Below are 19,878 nucleotides of genomic sequence, written 5' to 3' on the forward strand. Positions count from 1 at the left end.
TTCTGAGGATATATATATTTTATTTTAAAAAACAACACTTTAAACAAAATGTATTATGCTGAATATCATCACGTTACTGTTTGGATGTAAAAATAAAAGTATTTGCCAAGACTTGGAAAGTAATGAATGTACTATGGTTATTCCCCTTAAGGATATGTAAAAACCTGGTGTGGGGTCAAAAATACCTGTACAAAGTAGTTATGTATGTGTGTGTTTTTGCGGTTAAAGGGAAACAGTCGTAGGAACTGCACCTGTGCGAGTTTCTTGTTTACAAACAATGTATTTCGTGCATGATATCTAGATGCACCTCTCATCAGAGCTGCAACATTTAAATTATACGATGTAGATTATGAAAGACATGTTTTAACTTTCATCAATCACCATCGTACCTTGGATACAGTGTTTTGGTCGAATGGGTCCCATACGACCTTTGAGCGCAGTTACGATGACTGTATCCCTTTAACATTGAGTTTCATATCTGATATTGTGTGAGTGGAAAGACTACAAAAGAAATTTAACACTTCGTTTTATTTTGCACTATTTTGCAGTAACTAGATGACTGACACATACGCACCTATGAAGCTTTCACCCCTGATTACGTATCAAATGGTTTCAACCCATGATGCGAAACAAAAAGGGGTAATACTTCACTGGACTAGAGAAAGGGTGAAGTATTTGTCGCACCATGTAATCATTATACACAGTGCATTTCTTCACTATATTACTTCATGTAATTAACAATGAAGTCTTTTTTAACAGATGAGCTTCAGTTTTGTCATTAGTGTACTGTCTACAGAATGTACCAATAAATCAGTAATTGATATGTTACACACAATAACATCAAAAGCAGAATTACTTGGTATGAGACATTCAAAAGAATCCTTTCACTGAAAACAACTGAATGTAAGTCATGGAAAAAATAAGGAAACAGAAAACAGAATATGGTATACAATATAAAAAAACAGCCATGAATTACTGCTAAAATAGACATGGTACTAGGAATATATGAAAATATTATATGAAAATATATCAGTAACATACTTTGATGAATTATCAAGTGTTCTTCACACAATCATACAATTCCCATTCAATATGATTTTTGCATGACAATTATTGGAACAATGTACAAAGTAACATATACTAACAAGATAAAATTGAACCAATTTACATGATTTCTACGCTTTTACTCTCAAAACAAAAACGAATCTTTAAACTGAGGCATCTTGTCATTATGATATAATAGGACCAACGAGGAATTCATTCTTGTCCCTAGTGGCATTCTGGACAAGCACTGATGCACATATGCTTGCTTCATTATATGTTTTAACAGAAATAGAACAAAACCAAAGCAAAAACTGCCTGAGTCAACAATTCTCTTGGAGGGCTGAGCAGTTTTCTCTTTTAAACCATGCTGCATTCATTTCTTTCAAAAATCACCCAGTTTGGTGTCAGTCTTTACATCATAAGCTAGCTGTTAGTCCTCACCTCTTCCCCACCCCCCCCCTACCCCCCAAAAAATTACAAGTTCCTAACTACATGACCGCCTGACCAGCTAATGCTGACAATGACAGGGACATTTTCCCATGAAGAGTTCTCACAAATAGTGGTGCGGCATTTTACCTCGCTGAATATAATGAAAAAAATATAAAATTGTGGATTTTCTGCATCAATTTAAGGTACACTTTGATTCACTGGTTAGAACTGCCAATAAAATGGGCTCAGGCAGGATACATACAGACTTTAGAAAAGGTATTTCTATGTCATGTTTCACAACAAACGGTTGAGGAAAAAAACAAGGCCTAACACTAATATTTTAATATGAATACTTTTCAGTTGGTGTAAAATCAAGTTTTCAACATGCTGAAAAGTTTGATAGCAATTTACGTACAACTTCTAGACCCTTAGACTTACACGGTTTATCCTACATCACGGTGTCATATTTGACAATTAAAAATTTGCCCCTCACTTTTTCAACTTCAAAGATCAAAAGTGAAGAAAAAATGTAATCACTACAATTAATCTAATAAAATTTTCATCTGACCTGGATGAGGCAAGATTCATGCACAGTTGCAGCACTATCACGGCATATGATTTGGAAATAAAGCACCAAAGTTGTTAATTTTTATGATAATATTTGGCAGTAAGTATAAGACTGTAAAATAACTAGAAATTCTAATCCTGAGATCCACAAAACTTATTGAAAATGCATATCTCCAATTTTTAAAAATAGATCCATCAAAAGTTTACTACCTTTAATGCGTAAAAATTCAAATGAGTTATCTGTTTGTTATGTCATTTTAACTAACATTTCATCCCTAGCCACAAAAAAACAAAACAAAAGCAACCGGTATGTTCATGACTGGGGGCGCTATCATATATAAACTCTGAAAAGGCAGCGTAGGTATCCATTGACTCTTTCAATCCACTATGAAAATCAAACCAATGTGATTTGCATACATACAAAAATACTGTACAATAACAAACTTACTATTTCTATTAAACTTTCTAACTATACTAATACACAGAATATTAAACATTTCTGTGTCTCTGAAAATTGAAATCTTTGGTCAATGAAATGGGAAAAAAAGTAACTCTTTGAAACACTGGAAAAAATTCATTTGTCTGCTTCTGTATTACTCACTACATGTACATTTTTCAATTTTTAAACACAAGTCAAACTAAAGCAGTGTTTCTGCCTTTAAAATAGTCTGAAGAAAAAATAATCACTCTTTCATCTGTTGGTTAAGAATTTTGTAATCTGGAGACTAAGAAATACAGCAACTATCACTACATAGACAGTTTGGAATCTTTTCGTCTCTCATTTAGATTTTTCTGAATCTTGTTACCCGTTTCCTATAATAAAAGTCCAACTATACTGTTTTAAAAATGGAAATGAGATTTTTGTAGCTAGGATGAAGAGTTAAAGCATCAGTAAGGTCATGTGCCTGAAAGGGCCATGGCCATTGGCTGTTACTTTTGATGATTTTTTCCCTATTTTTGTTTATTAATATCAACCACAGTTTCTTGTTCAAACTCCCAAAATGCATATTAGGATACACAGTATGTGGCTTGTCAACTCAGCCTGTGCAGGTGTGGACTGTGTTGTTATTGTTAAAAGGTGAGTTCTGGCCTTCACTGCAATTCAAAGATGAACAGTAACACAGCATTTTACAAACATAAATGCTGTATTGACATGCCTAGTAGTGTATCAACATGCTCTGGGGAGTGGAACAAGAAACTGTAGTTGACATACAAAACAAAAATAGTGAACAAATTATATTACATTACAGCTAGTTGTGCTTCAACAGATCACAGAAAGCAACGATATTTTGTCATGGATTAAGCTGTTGAAGACGCTGTCTCAAATCAATTTATTAAGGATCACAATGACAATCTTATAAAAATTTGCTCTAAACAAAAAACCCTGACTTAATCAATTTTTCTAGAATATGGGCGTACTAAAGAACATGAGTATGTCTTCATCTGTTGACTATTTCATTAAAACAAGGCTCTGAGGTGTATATATATGTTTGGTTCACTTGTCTCGGTAAGAACAAAATAAAATGAGTAATGCGAAGGCATAATAATATGTGTTTCAAAATGTAAAGTTCTGTAAAGATTAAATTTCTATATTCTGTCATGTTGACACTATTAGTTTACATAAGCTATTCACCAACTGGGCTTCTTGAATGTGGCAACGCTGGTACCACTACATCCTTTAATTGGATTATAGCTATTCATGAACAAAAGATGGCATTAGACTAGAGCCATTGATTGACCAGATTGGTATATATATCAGTATAACCATTTCTGGTTATCTATCTACCAAATATGGTATTATTATGACCATATATGGTGTTGCAACCCTAATCATAAAATGGGTCCATCAACATAATCAAATACGGTATTACTGGCATGGCCATATAAAAGTATGAGTATGACATTACTGGCAGAAACTGTAATTCCATCAACTGGATTAATTTTACAAGCACAAGTTCTGTTAGAATGAGTATGTCCCAAGCAAAATTACATATTTCCAAACCAGCAACCAACAGACTGGCATTTGAGTTTACGAGTCATATCAACTCAACACCTTATTTATTGTAAATGTGGAAATTTGCATTAAAGCTGAACTTATCATTTGTTCTGTGACATTAGAAATCTACTGGATGAAATTCCAACAGGCATGGTGTGACAGACACCAAGAGTTGTGGCATCTTAACAATGTCCTTATTATACCTGTTCTTGAGAATTTCAAGGTAGGTGTTGTTTCCAGTGGCTGGCTGGTTGTGTCGTTCCATCTCAGATACAACCACAGTGAAAGGCTGTTCTTGTGTCCCGCACTGCATCATAGGTACAACCCATGCAGTCTACGTGGTACCAACCGTCGCAATCGTCACATTGTACCTGTCAGATAGAAGGATCAAATTGGTGACATAACACTGAGGGCAGTATAGGTCTAACTATTTCTTTTCATGCAAAATGTTGGCAGCAAACCAATGTGGATGTAATTTAACAATATACCACACCAAGGGATGGTTTGACTAGTCCACAATACCCGTGCATATATCTAGCGAACTGGTGAAAACCGAGTATTATACTGTCGCTGGGTGTAGTTTGTTGCTATTATATCATAACAATATATTGATATTCTGGCAGGGAACGTCAAACAGGGTTTTTCCTCTTGTCGATAGCTGACATGTATGTAACCATGCAATATTGCAAATATAGCATGGCTATTTTCAAGTTTCAACCAATCAGATCACTGTATTTGAACTATCACAGCACAGTAGGGAAAAATGTACCATAGAGCAATACATAGACTGGCATATGGACGTGAAATAACATTAACAGTGGCAACAATGATACTTGTGTCTCAGTCAACTTTATGTGAACCTCAGGCAGGAAATCACATATGAAGAGGAATGTTGTGAATAAATTACCTAATTGGCTGTTTGTGCAGTAAGCTGCACCAAGCCTATATACCAGTATGTACTGCAATTCATTGAACAATCTCCTGGACAGTTCTGCTGAATCATGGTAATCCCCCGAAAATTTATCAAACAAACAAAGATATTCACAAGGTCTACATGCATACAGCATCAGACTTGACCCAAATCAAGTGCTTCATATTGCAGCTCTAAAGTGTACTGAAAAGCATTCTGGCACAGTATGTTAAGTTGCGTGGAAAAGATGTCTGTGCTTTTATCCTGTTCTTTTTATATCAGTTACACTTCATTAAGTGTTATATAAATCTGCCACTTTGACAATTCTACATTTAATTCACCAACATATTTTACATTGATTTGAGCCATCGAAACCCGATGAGAAATGAATTCAAAGACATGTGCAGTCGCTGTATCTTGAATCTTTTGTAAAAAAAGGTGACGCCAGGCAGTAAAGAGTGAAAATTGAACTTACCCATGCAACGGTGTCATCCTGAGGTCTCTGACATGCATAGAAGTCACATCTGTCCCATTCCTTCTCTAAATTGCCAGCTGACTGTTTTGTGGCAGCTTTCTTCTTCTCATAAGGAGTTGGTCGTTTCTTAGTTTTACCAGCCGGCCTCCCTACAACAGAACATACATGACGTGATGTTTTCTGTTTGACCAACCTTTGTTGTATACAGGTATGAAAATTTTGACCAATCAGGGCCAAAATCTACATTCACTGGGTCATTGGTTTTACAAAGGGTATAAATGTTGATATTTTCAACACTAGTTCACACAACAAAACGCTATTTGAAGAAGTCCTATGCAAATTTTACATACTGCTGATTAAAGAGTGTTTGTGACTGATGAAAATCTCAAACAACACATGTACCAGCTTGGGTCTAGCTCATGGATATTCCAAGAAATTCCCAAAGTGATTCAGAGAGTTTGGAAATCTTAGAGTTGGAAGAAACACAGATGAGAATCAAGAAATTTTGATGATATTTCGTGGGTTCTCAAACAGCTCTGTTGATGTTGCAATGTCCTGGACAGAGACTAGACTCTGTTGAATAAATAAGAATGGTGGGTGGGGGCTCTAATACAGGATGACTTGGGGTTGAGCTGGGGTTGAGCGTCTTCTTTTTAGCTCAATAAAACAAAGTAATACTTATTTGCACATTACAGTTACTGAAATGACTTCAAGAAATTGAAACTTGTCTCCTAAGGCAAAAGATTTTCAGACTCTGCAATTTTCACAGTACTTTTCTGGTCTACTGCCTGTGGTGGCCCATTTCAAAACTCTTGGAGTGGGCAAATTTTCAACACAGTAGGTTTTGAAATTTCACTTTTCTCCATAGAGTCAACACAGGGATCATTGCGACCATTTTGAATTTGAAATATCACTAAACATTAAGCACTTTGCTTTTCTAATAAGAAGAAATTTTGCAAAGTGACCCCTGATTTTAATCTGGATTTGGTAAGGGGATAGTTGAAAGTTTCATCTAAGGAAAGTTTGAGCAAAAGTTTATGTCTTTTACTTTCAGAACCTGTGGTACCTTCTGATTCTCACTTGTATTACCTTCAAACATATCATTTCAAATATTTAGCCTGTAGTGTGAGTACTTGAAGCCAGTATGTAGGAAACTCACCTCTCTTCCTTTTGGCAGTGGCAATGACGGCTGGTGCTGACATGACCACCGGCATTATCACCGGAGCAGGCTCCGGCGTCATACTCGTATCCCTACACGACGGAGGGAATACCTGCTTCCTCCTGTGCCTGGAAGTGGATGTCCAGCTGGATGCCTGCAGGACTGGAGATGCTCCTCCTTGCTTGCTTGATGATGGCACGATGGGAGTAAAAGCTGAAGGCAGATTAATCTGCCCATTGGATGAAAATATATCCTCTTCACTGTCAAAGCCCGCAAAGTCTACTCCAATTTTCTCTGCTAATTTCAGAAGCTCATTGTCATCTGAAGAGAAGAAAACACGCTGCTTTCATATTCTGTGATGTCTACAGATTATTCAGAGAAACACGGTTGAGTACAGTGAGTTAGGTTTATCACAGAAAATCTTAAGTATCATGATTATGGGCCAGCAGCTTTCACTTTTGATAATATTTTCCTTGATGTTTATGTTTGTATGTCAATTACCATTTCTTGTTCTGCTCCCCAAAGTATGGTAAAAAGCAATACCTTACTATTAAGCTTGTCAACGCAGCGTCTATACGGTGCTTGTTAAATGCACTGTTATGCTGAATTCACCAGAATTCACTTGTCAACAATAACAAACACAGTCAGCACATGTAAAGGCTGAATTGACAAGCTGAATACTGTGTATCTCAACAAGTTTTGGGGAGTAGAACAATAAAGTGTAGTTGCTATAAAAATGAAAACGGTGAAAAAAATCATTAAAACTTGCATCTATTGACCCTTACCATTTCAAAAGTGATGTGTGGTGTAAAACTTAAAAGACCTGGTAGATGAAACATTTATGTTTTTCTTTATAAAAGTTCTCCATACAATTACTGTTGACAACAAAGTTCTGGCCTGATAGAAATCAAATACTATAGTCAACAATGAGAGCATAGGCAGCGATTACACGAACATAAACTGTTGACAGCCCATATACAAATTAGTGATTTCAAACTAGCCTTATGGATTCAAATCAAGAAAATGTGGCTGATCAAAAAAAAAAAAATGTCAGAATTGTACTTCTTTGACCACATGTATGGCAGTCATGTGAACAAGCAAGGTTCGCAAATCTATTAGTAATAGATTTATTTTATGTCAACCGTTGATCTCATCCTTGCCATAACTTTATCTTTCTCTGACAGAGTTCGGTAGCTTGACAGAGCTGGAACTGACAGAGCACAAAATTTGTCATTCTAATTTGCCAAACAAAATCAGCAAATGAGAAATATAATAATTCAGCTAAGAGAAATAGAAAGCCTTATTTACCTTCATCACTATCAAACAGATCATTATCAAAGACTCCGGAATCTCTCTCTACAAGTTTTGGTCGTAACCCTGATGTCGCAAGATTGCTGTGTGATGAGCTACAAGACAGGAATAAGATGACAAAGAACATGCATGAATTATCTACGAATGGTCTAACCCTTTTACGGGTATTTTTTGGCCGAAACCCATCATTATTGTGGACCGGTTTACAGCGAGGCAGGGGTGAGCAGGTTGATGACCACTTTTCAGGGACAGAAGTTATCATTGTTTGAACCTTTAACCCTTTTCCTGCCAGACAATAATAACTGTATCACTTCCCCACCAGCCAAGTCAGTAAAAAGCGGTATTGAGCCAAAACATGACGTATTTTCACCCACTTGGCTTGGTATGTTATAGCATCTTTGGTCCAAAAAAAATCAACTTTACAGTATTATGTTTTCAACAGCCTTCAAATGTACAGTATTATGTTAAAATACATCATATGGAATATGTTGTGTTTCATTAATTTTAACCATCTTGACCTTGTGGTGAAATATGGACTTGGCATAAAAAGGGTTAACTCTCTTCCTGCCAAGTTCATATTTCACTGTCAGGTCAAGTTAGTTAAAACTAGTGAAGCACAGCATGTCACATATGTGTATTGTAGCATAAAATTGGATATTTGAAGGTCCCTGAAGACACAGATACTGTAAACATGATTTTCACAGTTTTCACAGACTAAAGCTACTATAACATACCAAGCCAAGTGGGTGAAAATACACATGGTTTTGGCTCAATACCACTTTTTACTGACTTTGCAGATGGGGAAGAGATACTGTCTGGCAGGTAAAGGGTTAATTGTTTAAACAGAGGATAGAAAACGATTCTGAGGATTGATATTAAAAAAGACAAAGTGCTGATGAGATTAAAGAGAAAGTACATTATCTTAAAAAGTGTGAATCATACAGGCATCGAGGTAGACACATACCGCAATGGGTGTACCACGTAAAGGAATGCCCTTTGGGTTTTCCACAAGGGGATTTTGAGGGTAAGACCACCCCTCTGGTTTTGTAATACACAAGAATATATTTTCAAAACAAAAGAATAGGCGTATAATACACTGTTTTGTAAATTGGGTACCCCGTGTCTCAAAGATTTTGAGAACAGAGAGTGTGATACAGAATGTTTTACACGCAGACCTTTGGGAAGATTTCTCTGCAGCGAAATATAATTTGCTAATTTAGAAATTTAGAAATATAATTTGCTAAATTAGATTTTGTCATCAGTGGCTATAGAGACTTGATATTACAACCCTGACCTACTGTATTGTTCATTACATACCTGGGTAGAGCGTCATGTACTTGACCTTCTGAGGGCAAGAGCTGCCTTGGTTTGAAATCACTTTTATCAAATCCGCTGACAATCGGCGTCTCTCTATGGTTGGTTTTCACCTCTTTGAATTCCGTGCCGTCAGTCATGTCTGCACAGTGCAAGGAGTTTTCCTTTTCGACGGAATTCCCGCCGGCCCTCCCGGTTCTCCTGATCATGCTGAGTGGAGAGATGGAGTTGGAGTTCCACGTCATGGATAACACTGAGTTGACTTCCCTGGGAGGTGTTGACGGGAGCACTCCGACTTTCCTTTTTTCTTCACATTGTTCAAACTAGAAAAAACAAAAGAAAAATACCATGGCTTTAATATTGATGATGTTATAGACATATACAGGTCACTGTGTTAACGCAAATATAGAGGGCTAGTAGCTGTGACTTTGATAATTTTTTTCACTATTTTTGCTGTTAATGTCAACGGCAGTTTTCATGTTCTTCTTCTCAAGGCACATTAAAAAAAAAACTATTAAATTGTCAACACAGTGTCTATGCATGTGAAATACAATCTTAAAAATGTCTTATGTTTTACATTTGAATTCTAGTGCAGACTGGATTTCACTTTTCCCCACACAGGGATGGCAGCCCTTTTGAATTTCAAAGGTTGGTACATATTGGGTAATTTGTTTCTCTAATACCAAATTTGGCACCGTGACTCAAGATTGTTATTCTTGACTCAAGGAAATGTGATATAATTTAACATTGTCTTGTGGAAAGATTGAGCAAAAATAAATCTTCCAACTGTGAGGTACTTACTACCTTAACTCTCTGTATCAATTTTGGAAGTTGGCTGAGGTTTACTCCTGAAATTTATTCTGTTTTGATATTTATATGCCAACAGACTTGGAGCAAGTCTAAGTAAGTTACTTGATTCAAGAATGGCGAAGTATTTCTACAGAAAAGGCACACTTAGTGTTCCTACCAACACGTACAAGACAAAAAAGACATTTTCAGTTTGGTCATTGTGACAGGCCTCAAAATATTGTGCTTTTTGAGCACATTCTCAATTGAAAAATCGTCTACCGTAGTTCGTATGAAGCAATGGATGAGCTGAAATCTCAGAAAATCTGAAATATGTATGATACAATTACAATTCTACACCTCTTCATGCAAAGACATTTCTATTTGTATATCTTTGATTACAATACACATTATAAAAATGTTGATTAATAAAAGTTAGAATTCTATATAATTTTTTAATGTACAGTATTTGGAACAATACCTCTACTTATTGAACTAGACTGCTGATCTGAATAGCAATTTATAATGAAATTAAATCCTCTTATTATGCATATCAAAATTCTACAGTTGTCATACAGTTTAAGAAACAGGATAAAGCTTATAACCTACACACAGACAGTGGGAATAGAAGCAGACATGTATTTGACCATACCCTTTGCATAAAAAAATTTGGTTTCATATCAGGCTAAATCATAAATGATATCTGGGCTCCCGACAAAACCATTTCTCTTTCTTCCCAAATCTTATTACAAAAACCACAGACAGTAGATACTGCCTATGCAAAAACACAATAAAAATAAGCCAGTACAAAACTGGTCTTATTTATAAAATAAATAAATACATGTATGTGTGCAGTAACTTACCCGGAATATAAACTCTGTGTTGAATTGCTGTGAGTAAGAGCCTGGGTGCACACCAATGCCTCGGATATGTCCAAATGTAATTTTATCACCATGCTTCAGACATGCTGACCCCGCAACCTGCAATAAGAGCACAAAAAAATCTGTCTATCAGTGATGATTTTCAAAAAGCAAATTTTGTCCAGGAAGAATCTGTACATACAGGTATCAGGCAGACTTATTTGCAGAACGGAAATGTGGATACAGTCACGAAAATGCCCAATGTATGTTACTTGTACCTCCATGGAGTGACCAGCATGGAGCTGCTTCATAAAAACCTAACTGTAAGCATCGAGCTGCTTTTCCTCAGCTGCATGTGTGTGCTCTTTTGACCATAACCTTTGACCTTCCCATGTAGGCAACAATTGATAAGAGAGTCAGAGACTGTTCCTTTGATTTCAAATACCCCTTTATGAGGTCACACAGCGAAGCACTGTGCTTACAGTGTGCTATGGACAGACTTTATGTCTTCTTCTTTGTTGCATTGTGAACTGTTCATTCAAACCGAGAGCATAGACTGGGTATAGACACTGATAGAAAACTGGGATCCTGGCCTTGACAGCCTTGGTGCACCCATGGTGATCACAGGGCCTCTACCTCATGGTACAAGTTGTAGAAATGCACCTATAAATGTTTTCAACCAAGGGGAAGGATGTCATATTCAAGGAGTTGGATGTCATATTCCCCACCAACAGACTTCAAAAGTTTGTCAAATACTCAAAAGTGGGGAAAAACAGAAGCTAGTGTAAATAATTTAGGAATTTGTATCATTTAAAATTCTACAGTGCATATCGTGGTGATTAAATTACTGTGTCCTAGGATACGACTTGTGATTAATTTCCCCTGTTGTCCCCTGCCCCCTAGCTGCTGAAAAATATTGATAGGTGCAGAGTAGTGATGTTTCCCAGTATGCTAAAGACAGTGCACAGCAAATCCACAGATACCGTACAGAAGAAACTTCCAGTACAAGGGACTTTGCCCTATAACCACTCAATTATGTTAGACTGGACCTCTACAGGGTGAAATAGGGCGGTTATCAAGGGACTGTGGTTGAAATTTGGCAAGCACATGCCTACCCCTACACACAGTCTGACAATGGAGGTAGTTCTACCTCCATGGTCTGACCGTGCCCTGCAATAGGATACCTGTTGAGACTGTTTCATGACTTAGGTGAAATAAAGGTCTTGTCTTTGCTACGGAGGTACATGACTTAGGTGGCATAAAGGTCTTGTTTATGCAATGGAGGTACCCACATGTCTATATTGTGCTAAGCGGTCATGCTGCAAACCAGGGTTGGACTACTGGTACAACCACAGTCTCCTTACATTATAAGAACATTAATATGTAAATGAATGACAAGAAGACCATTTTAGATGCATGGACCCCTTCATTGTATAATTAGCAGATTGTCCAAAACACAAAAGAAACATAACAAGAATGGATAGCTTGTTGTTGACACCTAATGAATCAATACTTAGATGATACCAATTCAGAGTGGACAAGGATCTCTATAGAGTGTCTGGCTTTTGTGGACCCCATGTAATTCTGCTTGTAGAACCACTGACTGGACAATCATGTCAACAACAACAGCTGACAATAAACGATGCAAATTGAAACCAACATCGACAAGGACTGACAAGGATAATCTTAGGCAGATCTGCACTTGTCAGAGAGGGATGAACAACCATATGGAACAACGAACGACTGTTGACAATAGGCTTGGGACTGAGCCTTTATATGTGAACCAATCATTCCTGTAGTTACTAAGAATGGCTGGGGGTGGGGGATGGATACCCATGAAGGCAGTATGGGAGACCATGGAGGTAGCAGAGACCTCCATGGGGAGACCATGAACCATGGACACTATGGACAGTTTTTCACTACCTTTACCAGTATAGAACATGGTACCCTAAAAAGAAGATCTTGAAACACAATCTTATGATTATTGGTTCAGGATTGGTCAACTTTATGGTGAAAACAAACAATGTCTCACAGACCTGATGTTTTACATTGAATGAATCTCCAAAACAAAATTTGAATTTCAAATCTTACATAAAAAGGATCAGTTAACATTTTTTTGTAGATGATTACAAATTCTTTGTAATGTTCAGATAACCCATTACCAAGTCTTCAACATTCCAGTGCAAATTATCGGTGTTAGTTTTCATAGTATAACTACACAACTGGGGAAAAAAACCACAACATTCAACAAACAGTACTGTTGTGTGAACTACGGATATTTGACATGATATATATGTAATCATGGAGGGCTGTAATCTTGCAGACTGCCTGCCATTTGCTATGCAGGAAATGGCACATTTAGCTTTCAATTAACAAATGCACGTCAAAATGCAAAATTGTCTATGTCAAGACGAATCATTCAAATAACCAGCTACTATGTCCTCAATGTTTGGGTGCAAATGATCAATACAAACTTTACTTTTCATCATCATGGAAACTAAACAACTGTCAGTGAAAAAAAACTAACAAACAGCAAACAGTGTACTGCTGTGTTATCTACCACACACCTGTGATTTTTCTGACCGCTGTTTGATCTATTGTACAGGAAATGACACCATTGTGCTTACAATAAACACGGAGGTAGTAGCTCTCTACTACCTCCATGCAATAAACAAATGGGTGCCAAAATGCAAAAACCCAATTGACACTCTAGTAAGCTTGCAATTTAAAAAGCCTGTGACTTTGTGACTCTCATTTCGATAAGTCACACAATAAGTCGATAAGTCACAATGCAGTAAATCTGGTCACCTCAGCGACAAGTCATGACAGACAATATACAGAGTGGAAGTAATAATTACTAATATGGAATGTTAATAAAGTCTAAAAATTAAAATACTTGTTTACTTTGCACTGTGTGTGTTCAATCTTACTGATCGTTGGGGTTTACTGATTTTAAGGACAATAAATGATACACGAGATCAACCACGGGTCACTGTACCTAAAATGTTGCCTGGTTGTCGTACAGTCTCAGACTAACTCCTACCTCCATGTGGAGGGACTCAGGAGGAAATGTAGTCTGTGTCTCAGTGATTACCCCTCCCCCCTCCCCCAAACTCTTTTACTGGTAAGTTAATGACACAGACTGATAAGGATTATCCCATAAAAATCAGTATTGGTCAAAAGGGATTAAAAACAACTGTTGACAATACCTTTGGTGTTAAAATGTTCCCAGTGGATATGCTTTTTCACGGCAACAGTACGTGCATTCAGCCCCTGATCTACACAACAGGCTGCCAGCATGTAATGCTGAAGTTTATGCCATCAAATTTCTCTGTTTTGATTATGATATGCAAACAGACCTGGGGCAAGTCTATTTAGTTGTGTGAACTAGTCTTGATAATGATGCATTTCTCGCCTTTGGAATAGTATGTGAAAATAAAATGAATACAGATAACTAACCAAAATATTCAAAAGTAAAATCATTTCATGGCAAAATTTGGGACTTGTGAACATGGAGGTAGAAGCAAGAACTACTGTACTAGTACTACCTAAATTCTTCTCATCTAGTACATACATATCTCACAAACTTTATCATTTTTTTCACAAATACGAAAGGAGAGAATAGTATGAGGTCTTCTTGACTCCTACCTTGACATCATTCACGTATGTTCCATTGGTGCTTCTGTCGATGAGATGATAGGTTGGGCTGTGAATTTCTTGTTTACACTGCACTATCAGTTCAGCATGCACCCTGGAGATGAGTTTCTTGTGAACGGATGAGAACAAGAAGAAATCAACTTCATCTTTGTTTCTCCCAATCAGAGTTCGCGTCTTGGTTATTCTGTTGGCAAAAAAGAAACAAAATGTGAATAGTGCTGATTGCAAATGATGTCACTTTATCCCTCATTAATATGCATAAATAAATATTTGTCCTCATTTACCGCATAAACGATGAAAATAAAACCTGCTACTATTACAATGGCTGCTAAAAGTCACACTTATTTGTATGAATATATGGATTAGACTACAAGCATCAACAACAGCCTCGCATACAACAACAAATTTTGTCTGATTTCAGGCAGTTTTGTCCGTAGTTGCATGCCTGCAGCTATATTTAGTAACAAACCTGAAATGGCAATCAACACTATTCAGTTCTAGGAGTTAAAACGTTGCGAGTGGGAGAAGTTGGAAAACACACATGAGTGGAAATAATTTTTTACACTGATAATGTGTAACAGTGGGCTTGAGAAAATTCTTCCCTTGAAACATATTATTGATGCAAACACAGTGGTGGACCGTGGCGGAACTATGAAGTGTTCCAATTTTCATGAGCATGGGTGTCACAACCGTTATCTAAGACTCAGAGTATAGTGATTATTCACACTGTGTCAAAATGTACACCGGTGATGTTTGGGTCTGTTATCATCACTTGGTGAGATTGTGGAGTATATTGTACAAGAAGTACATCCATGGCGAGATAGAGGCTGACTGCATTGTTGCAGTAGTGGATTAATACTCACTAATGGCCACAGTGGGTGTGCTGACACAGTGGTACCACGATCACTCCATGGTGGAGTCACTGTGGAGATGAGACCATGGTGGTACCATGGAGGTTATAGGGGCTACCTCTATGGTGGTACTAAGCAAGATCTCAGCAACTACTAGTAGTACCTTCATCGTGCTGAGGGCTGTGGCAATCATTGGTTTATTTGTGTATTTAGAGTACAGCCTAAAAGGTACCACCATGGGTGGGTGTAGCCATGGAGGTACCTCCATGATGTAGCGTAGGCTCATTCGGTGCTTTGGAGGAATGTACCATTAAAGTAACATTACAGGGCTGTCAAAGTGCCATATGTACAGGCAGGGAGCGTGGTCATTCTATGTCCATGGTGTCCATGGTGTAAGCACTGCGAGGTTGTACCTTTTATTACCCTGACGCTTTTAAAAGTAGTGGGTTTAAACATGGAGGTAATCTACTACCTCCATGGCAGGGAAAGACACTTATTTTTTTATCCACTTGCCCTTCGGGCAAGTGGGGGTTCAGTTCACTTGCCCGAATTGGAAAACCACTTGCCCAGTATAATTACTGTTTGAAAAAATGCTAAAACATTGGTTTTTCATTTCACGCACTTTATTTTGAAAATTATGTTATCATGAGAAAATGTCAGACATTCTCATAGGGTTCTCTTCACACTTCTAAGAGTGCTGGATGGCTCATTTATATTCCATTAATTACTAAAGCCCCATTACCTGTACCTTTTAGCATTCTTTATGTGATTTTAATTCTGAACTAAAACAAGTTTTTTGGAATTTTCTCTTTGAGGGGTTGGAATACAAGTATTGTTAACTGCCCAGTGAGACTGCATATTATGCAATTTTGAACAAAAAATAATAAATATGTGCCCAAATGTAAAATGGCACCCCATACAAATGCAGCAAAACCAGTGTACACCGTGCATATATGCATTTGGATATTCACGGAAACAACAGAGTAGTCCAATGTAATGCATAGTGTTGAATGTTTTCAACTGGGACATGCTTTGTTTTCTTTTTAGTATGGTGGGAAATCATAATAAGGTTAAAATGTAAATTACTTGTCCAATTTTTCACTAAAGAATGTTTTGTAAAGCAGTAAAAGACTATAAGCTTATCCTGTAAATGGGTAGAATTTAAAGAAAACCAGAGAAAATAGGAAGCCTTTTTAGGTCAACAATTTCAAGATTTACAGCTAGTGGGGCTTTCATATTCATAGAAAAATTCTAACAGTTCATATGTTTGTATGTTTACTTTCTTGGGGCTTAATGTACAAATAATAACAGCCATTTCAATTGTACCTTCAAGGTCTTTTTGCTTTTAAAAGTTTTAACTTATCTATACAGAAAGAAAAAATCTGTAGCTATAAAGGAATGTTTTGAAGCTTCTGAAAAATAATGTACTTCTTTGTCATGTTTTTACTGCGTTTATATCATACACCAGCCCTATAAAGTTTGAATTGCCATTGCACTATACCAGTATCCTATGTTTTTCTAATAACCTAGGTGGTCTTATTATTGCTCATGCGCAGACTAAATAGAATTAAAACCAACAACCTAAGGCGTCGGTGTTTTTCAATGTGTCTAAAAGCTGAATTTCTCGATGTCAAACTCGCTCCAATTGCTTCTTGACAGTCATTTTAGAATGGGAAGATACACAAACAGAGAGGTTGGTCGCCACGGACAAGTAACTTTTGGCTTATTGACCTGAAAATTAAGTCAGTGTTTGTTGAAAATTCAAAGACTTGACCCGTTGACACCAAATATTGCTATTGACTTCATTGCATGCGGTCTTGCCACTCACTGTCCCTCAACAAGTTAACATTGAAGAGTACGTTTTAGTAAAAGTCCAATTTTATGTTGTGATTTTTAACCATTGGACTTTATTTTTACATTATTATAAAAGTTCATACAAAGCACAAAAACCGCTGTGTGTTTCTTTTTTTACCGTATCGACATATTGTGAGACACCGTAACTTCACAGTCAATGCAATGAACTTTGGTGAACGTACGTTCCACCAGCTGAACAGCTTTTTCATATGCAAAATCAGCGTACGGTAATTTACGGGTACCGGTGTATTGTTTGAACTGGATTTTATTGACAGCGATTATATGATTCTTTTCGTCAACTCTTCATGCAATTTTATGAAAAATCTTATGGAAATGTTCACAATGACATAATATGATTATTTTTGTTGTTTAAGTCCGTGTTCCCTCACCAGAAAATCGCTCTCGTGAATAAGATTTCTAGGTAATTATTTTTTCACTTGTCCCGTCGGGCAAGTGGCATCGGAGGTTCACTTGCCCGAACGCGACTTTCACTTGCCCCGGGCAATCGGACAACCCTTAGTGTCTATTACCTCCATGGTTTAAAGTACCAGGCCTCTCTACTACCATTGTAGTAGTAATGTTCAGCCATTGATCCTTGAAACCTTTGAGGGTCTATGGTTCAGCCATGCAGCCTTACCACAGCTCTTCTTTTGTTGCCATAGCCTAACAATTTTCAGTGATTAGCCTCGGCTGTCATCTATCGATTTCATGAAATCACAGAGGTAGTAAGGATATTCAAGTGGAAGGGAAAATTCACACCTCTACTGCCGACAGTGAAATAAAATTTCTAACGTTGCAAACTGAAAATCTTGATCATGCCATGATCACGCTTACTGCCACTGATTATCAATTTAATATTGATTATTCGGACTTGTAAATTGTACATCTCTGTGTCTAACTCCTTATTTTGCAATAATTGTTTTTCAATGACTCGAGCGAACATAACTATCTCAGTCAGGATGCAATTCAAATATGGCCAGTCAGCGAATCACAGCAACCTCTATACACTCAGGAATCAATTTATGAGAAAGGTCACATTTCCAACAAATTGATTCTCGAGTGTATCTGTGTATGGGACAGTTCTCTACTCAATTTGCATATTCAGTCGGTCAGCTGTCCAGTGATGAGACTAAACAAAGTTCAGAAGGGAACCCAACATTTCATGTGTGTTGAACCCCTTTTTTAGAAAAGAAAGAACACAACTTCCCGGGTGGAGAACAACTTTTTTCGAATATTTCTTTACCAGAACAGTCAAAAAGACAGAGAATGAAGGAGCTGTCTGTCTCAGGAAAGATCAAGACAGAAGCACGATCAATGTCCCTTGCTCCAAAGTATGTCAGTTGGTAGATTATGAATTGTTTTGAGCTATCGACACCTCTTTGATTTGCATTGACTGATTGACTGTTACACAACGAAAAACTAAACGCAAGTAGGTTGGTTTACATGTCTTAGTTTATATACATATCGCACACCAAATGCTTATAACATGACGCCAGACGGTGTACAAGATGTGCACCTCGGCCTCACTAAGCATCAGAATGTACTTGAAGGTGAAAATTTCAGTTTTTAAAAGATTTACGTACTCGCAAAGGATGGGTTTTTAACCAGCGCATAGGCAATTTTAAAAATTTAACCGAATTCTTTACTGGACACAAGCTTGTCCCGGGCGATAACGCCGTTGCTAAGTTCCCTGCAATTGAGGTGTGGTATGCGAGGCTAGAACACAATGCCCAAGTGTTGATATTTACATATTGTGCCTCTCCAGTATCTCGCAAATGTCAGAACTTCAGCAGATAACACACTCGCGCAACAACTGACCTAAATACATCAGGAACGCCTCGACACGTCGCTGGCAGGCCAATTCTTCTAAACTGGAAATTGAAGATATCTTCTTTTCCCATTCTGACCAGTCATCAAGGCAGAATCGCTCGAAAAACTGCAACGTGCATGGGGTTTTTACCACCGTTGGACAGCTTGCCTTGCTTTCAAAACTACCGCCATTAATTTATGCCAGACACGCAATGTCTCGCGTGATTTAAAACGTGATTTCCTGATATGATCTCGTCTTGAATTTTCGAATACAAGATTCCTTTTTAGAATTTTTAGATCATCGGATATAATGCAACTAGAATAGAGCGATCCCTTAATATTAACTACAGGACTAAATTTTTGTCAAAACTTGAGGAAATTCTCGGTCAGATTTTTTTGTACGAATTTTCACCGTATGACAGATTGCGAATTACACAATACTGTCAATTTTATCTCTGAGTGTATTTACTATGGAAGTTGCGAACGTCGACGACAACAGTAGAAGCTACGGCACGACGTCTAACTCGGAAGTGAACGTGAACGAGACGAGACCAAACCAAGAAGGTAGCATGTCAGAATCAAAAATTTCCATGTATTCCGAAAGCTCTTACAAGATAGACAAGGAACGTTGTCGGTATCCGTACAGCATTGTGTGGACTCCAATTCCTTGTTTGACGTGAGTAATAAAATGTAATATCATGACGTTAGCTCTTATACCTTCGGTTAGACTGTCGACAGTCCCTCGCGTCTTTCTTTCTCTCACTGATATAGTCTCTCGTACACACGACGGTGGGGGAATCGCCAGCGCCCCAACGTTGTGTCAATGCATGCATTGGGAAGGCCCAGCTTGCGCCCC

At 37.5% G+C, this 19,878-nt stretch overlaps 2 protein-coding genes across 2 annotated transcripts in view; one reads left to right on the plus strand and one right to left on the minus strand.

The window, feature by feature from the left end:
• On the minus strand, positions 1-19,207 carry LOC139137131 (uncharacterized). The gene is made up of 8 exons (XM_070705098.1): positions 19,032-19,207; positions 14,500-14,692; positions 10,855-10,971; positions 9,209-9,528; positions 7,889-7,986; positions 6,581-6,901; positions 5,422-5,570; positions 1-4,407 (listed from the first exon to the last, which is right to left on the minus strand). Exons 1-8 carry the CDS (start codon positions 19,112-19,114, stop codon positions 4,303-4,305), a joined length of 1,386 nt encoding a protein of 461 aa, XP_070561199.1. The 5' UTR covers positions 19,115-19,207; the 3' UTR covers positions 1-4,302.
• Positions 19,201-19,878, plus strand: part of LOC139137132 (transmembrane protein 222-like) — a 19,127-nt gene continuing 18,449 nt past the window's right edge. Inside the window, exon 1 of the mRNA XM_070705099.1 lies at positions 19,201-19,698. Within this exon, the coding sequence (XP_070561200.1) occupies positions 19,493-19,698 (206 nt within the window). The 5' untranslated portion in view covers positions 19,201-19,492. The remainder of the gene's footprint in view (positions 19,699-19,878) is intronic.

The sequence above is a fragment of the Ptychodera flava genome, chromosome 7, assembly GCF_041260155.1.
Source record: "Ptychodera flava strain L36383 chromosome 7, AS_Pfla_20210202, whole genome shotgun sequence".
Classification (NCBI taxonomy): Eukaryota; Metazoa; Hemichordata; class Enteropneusta; family Ptychoderidae; genus Ptychodera; species Ptychodera flava.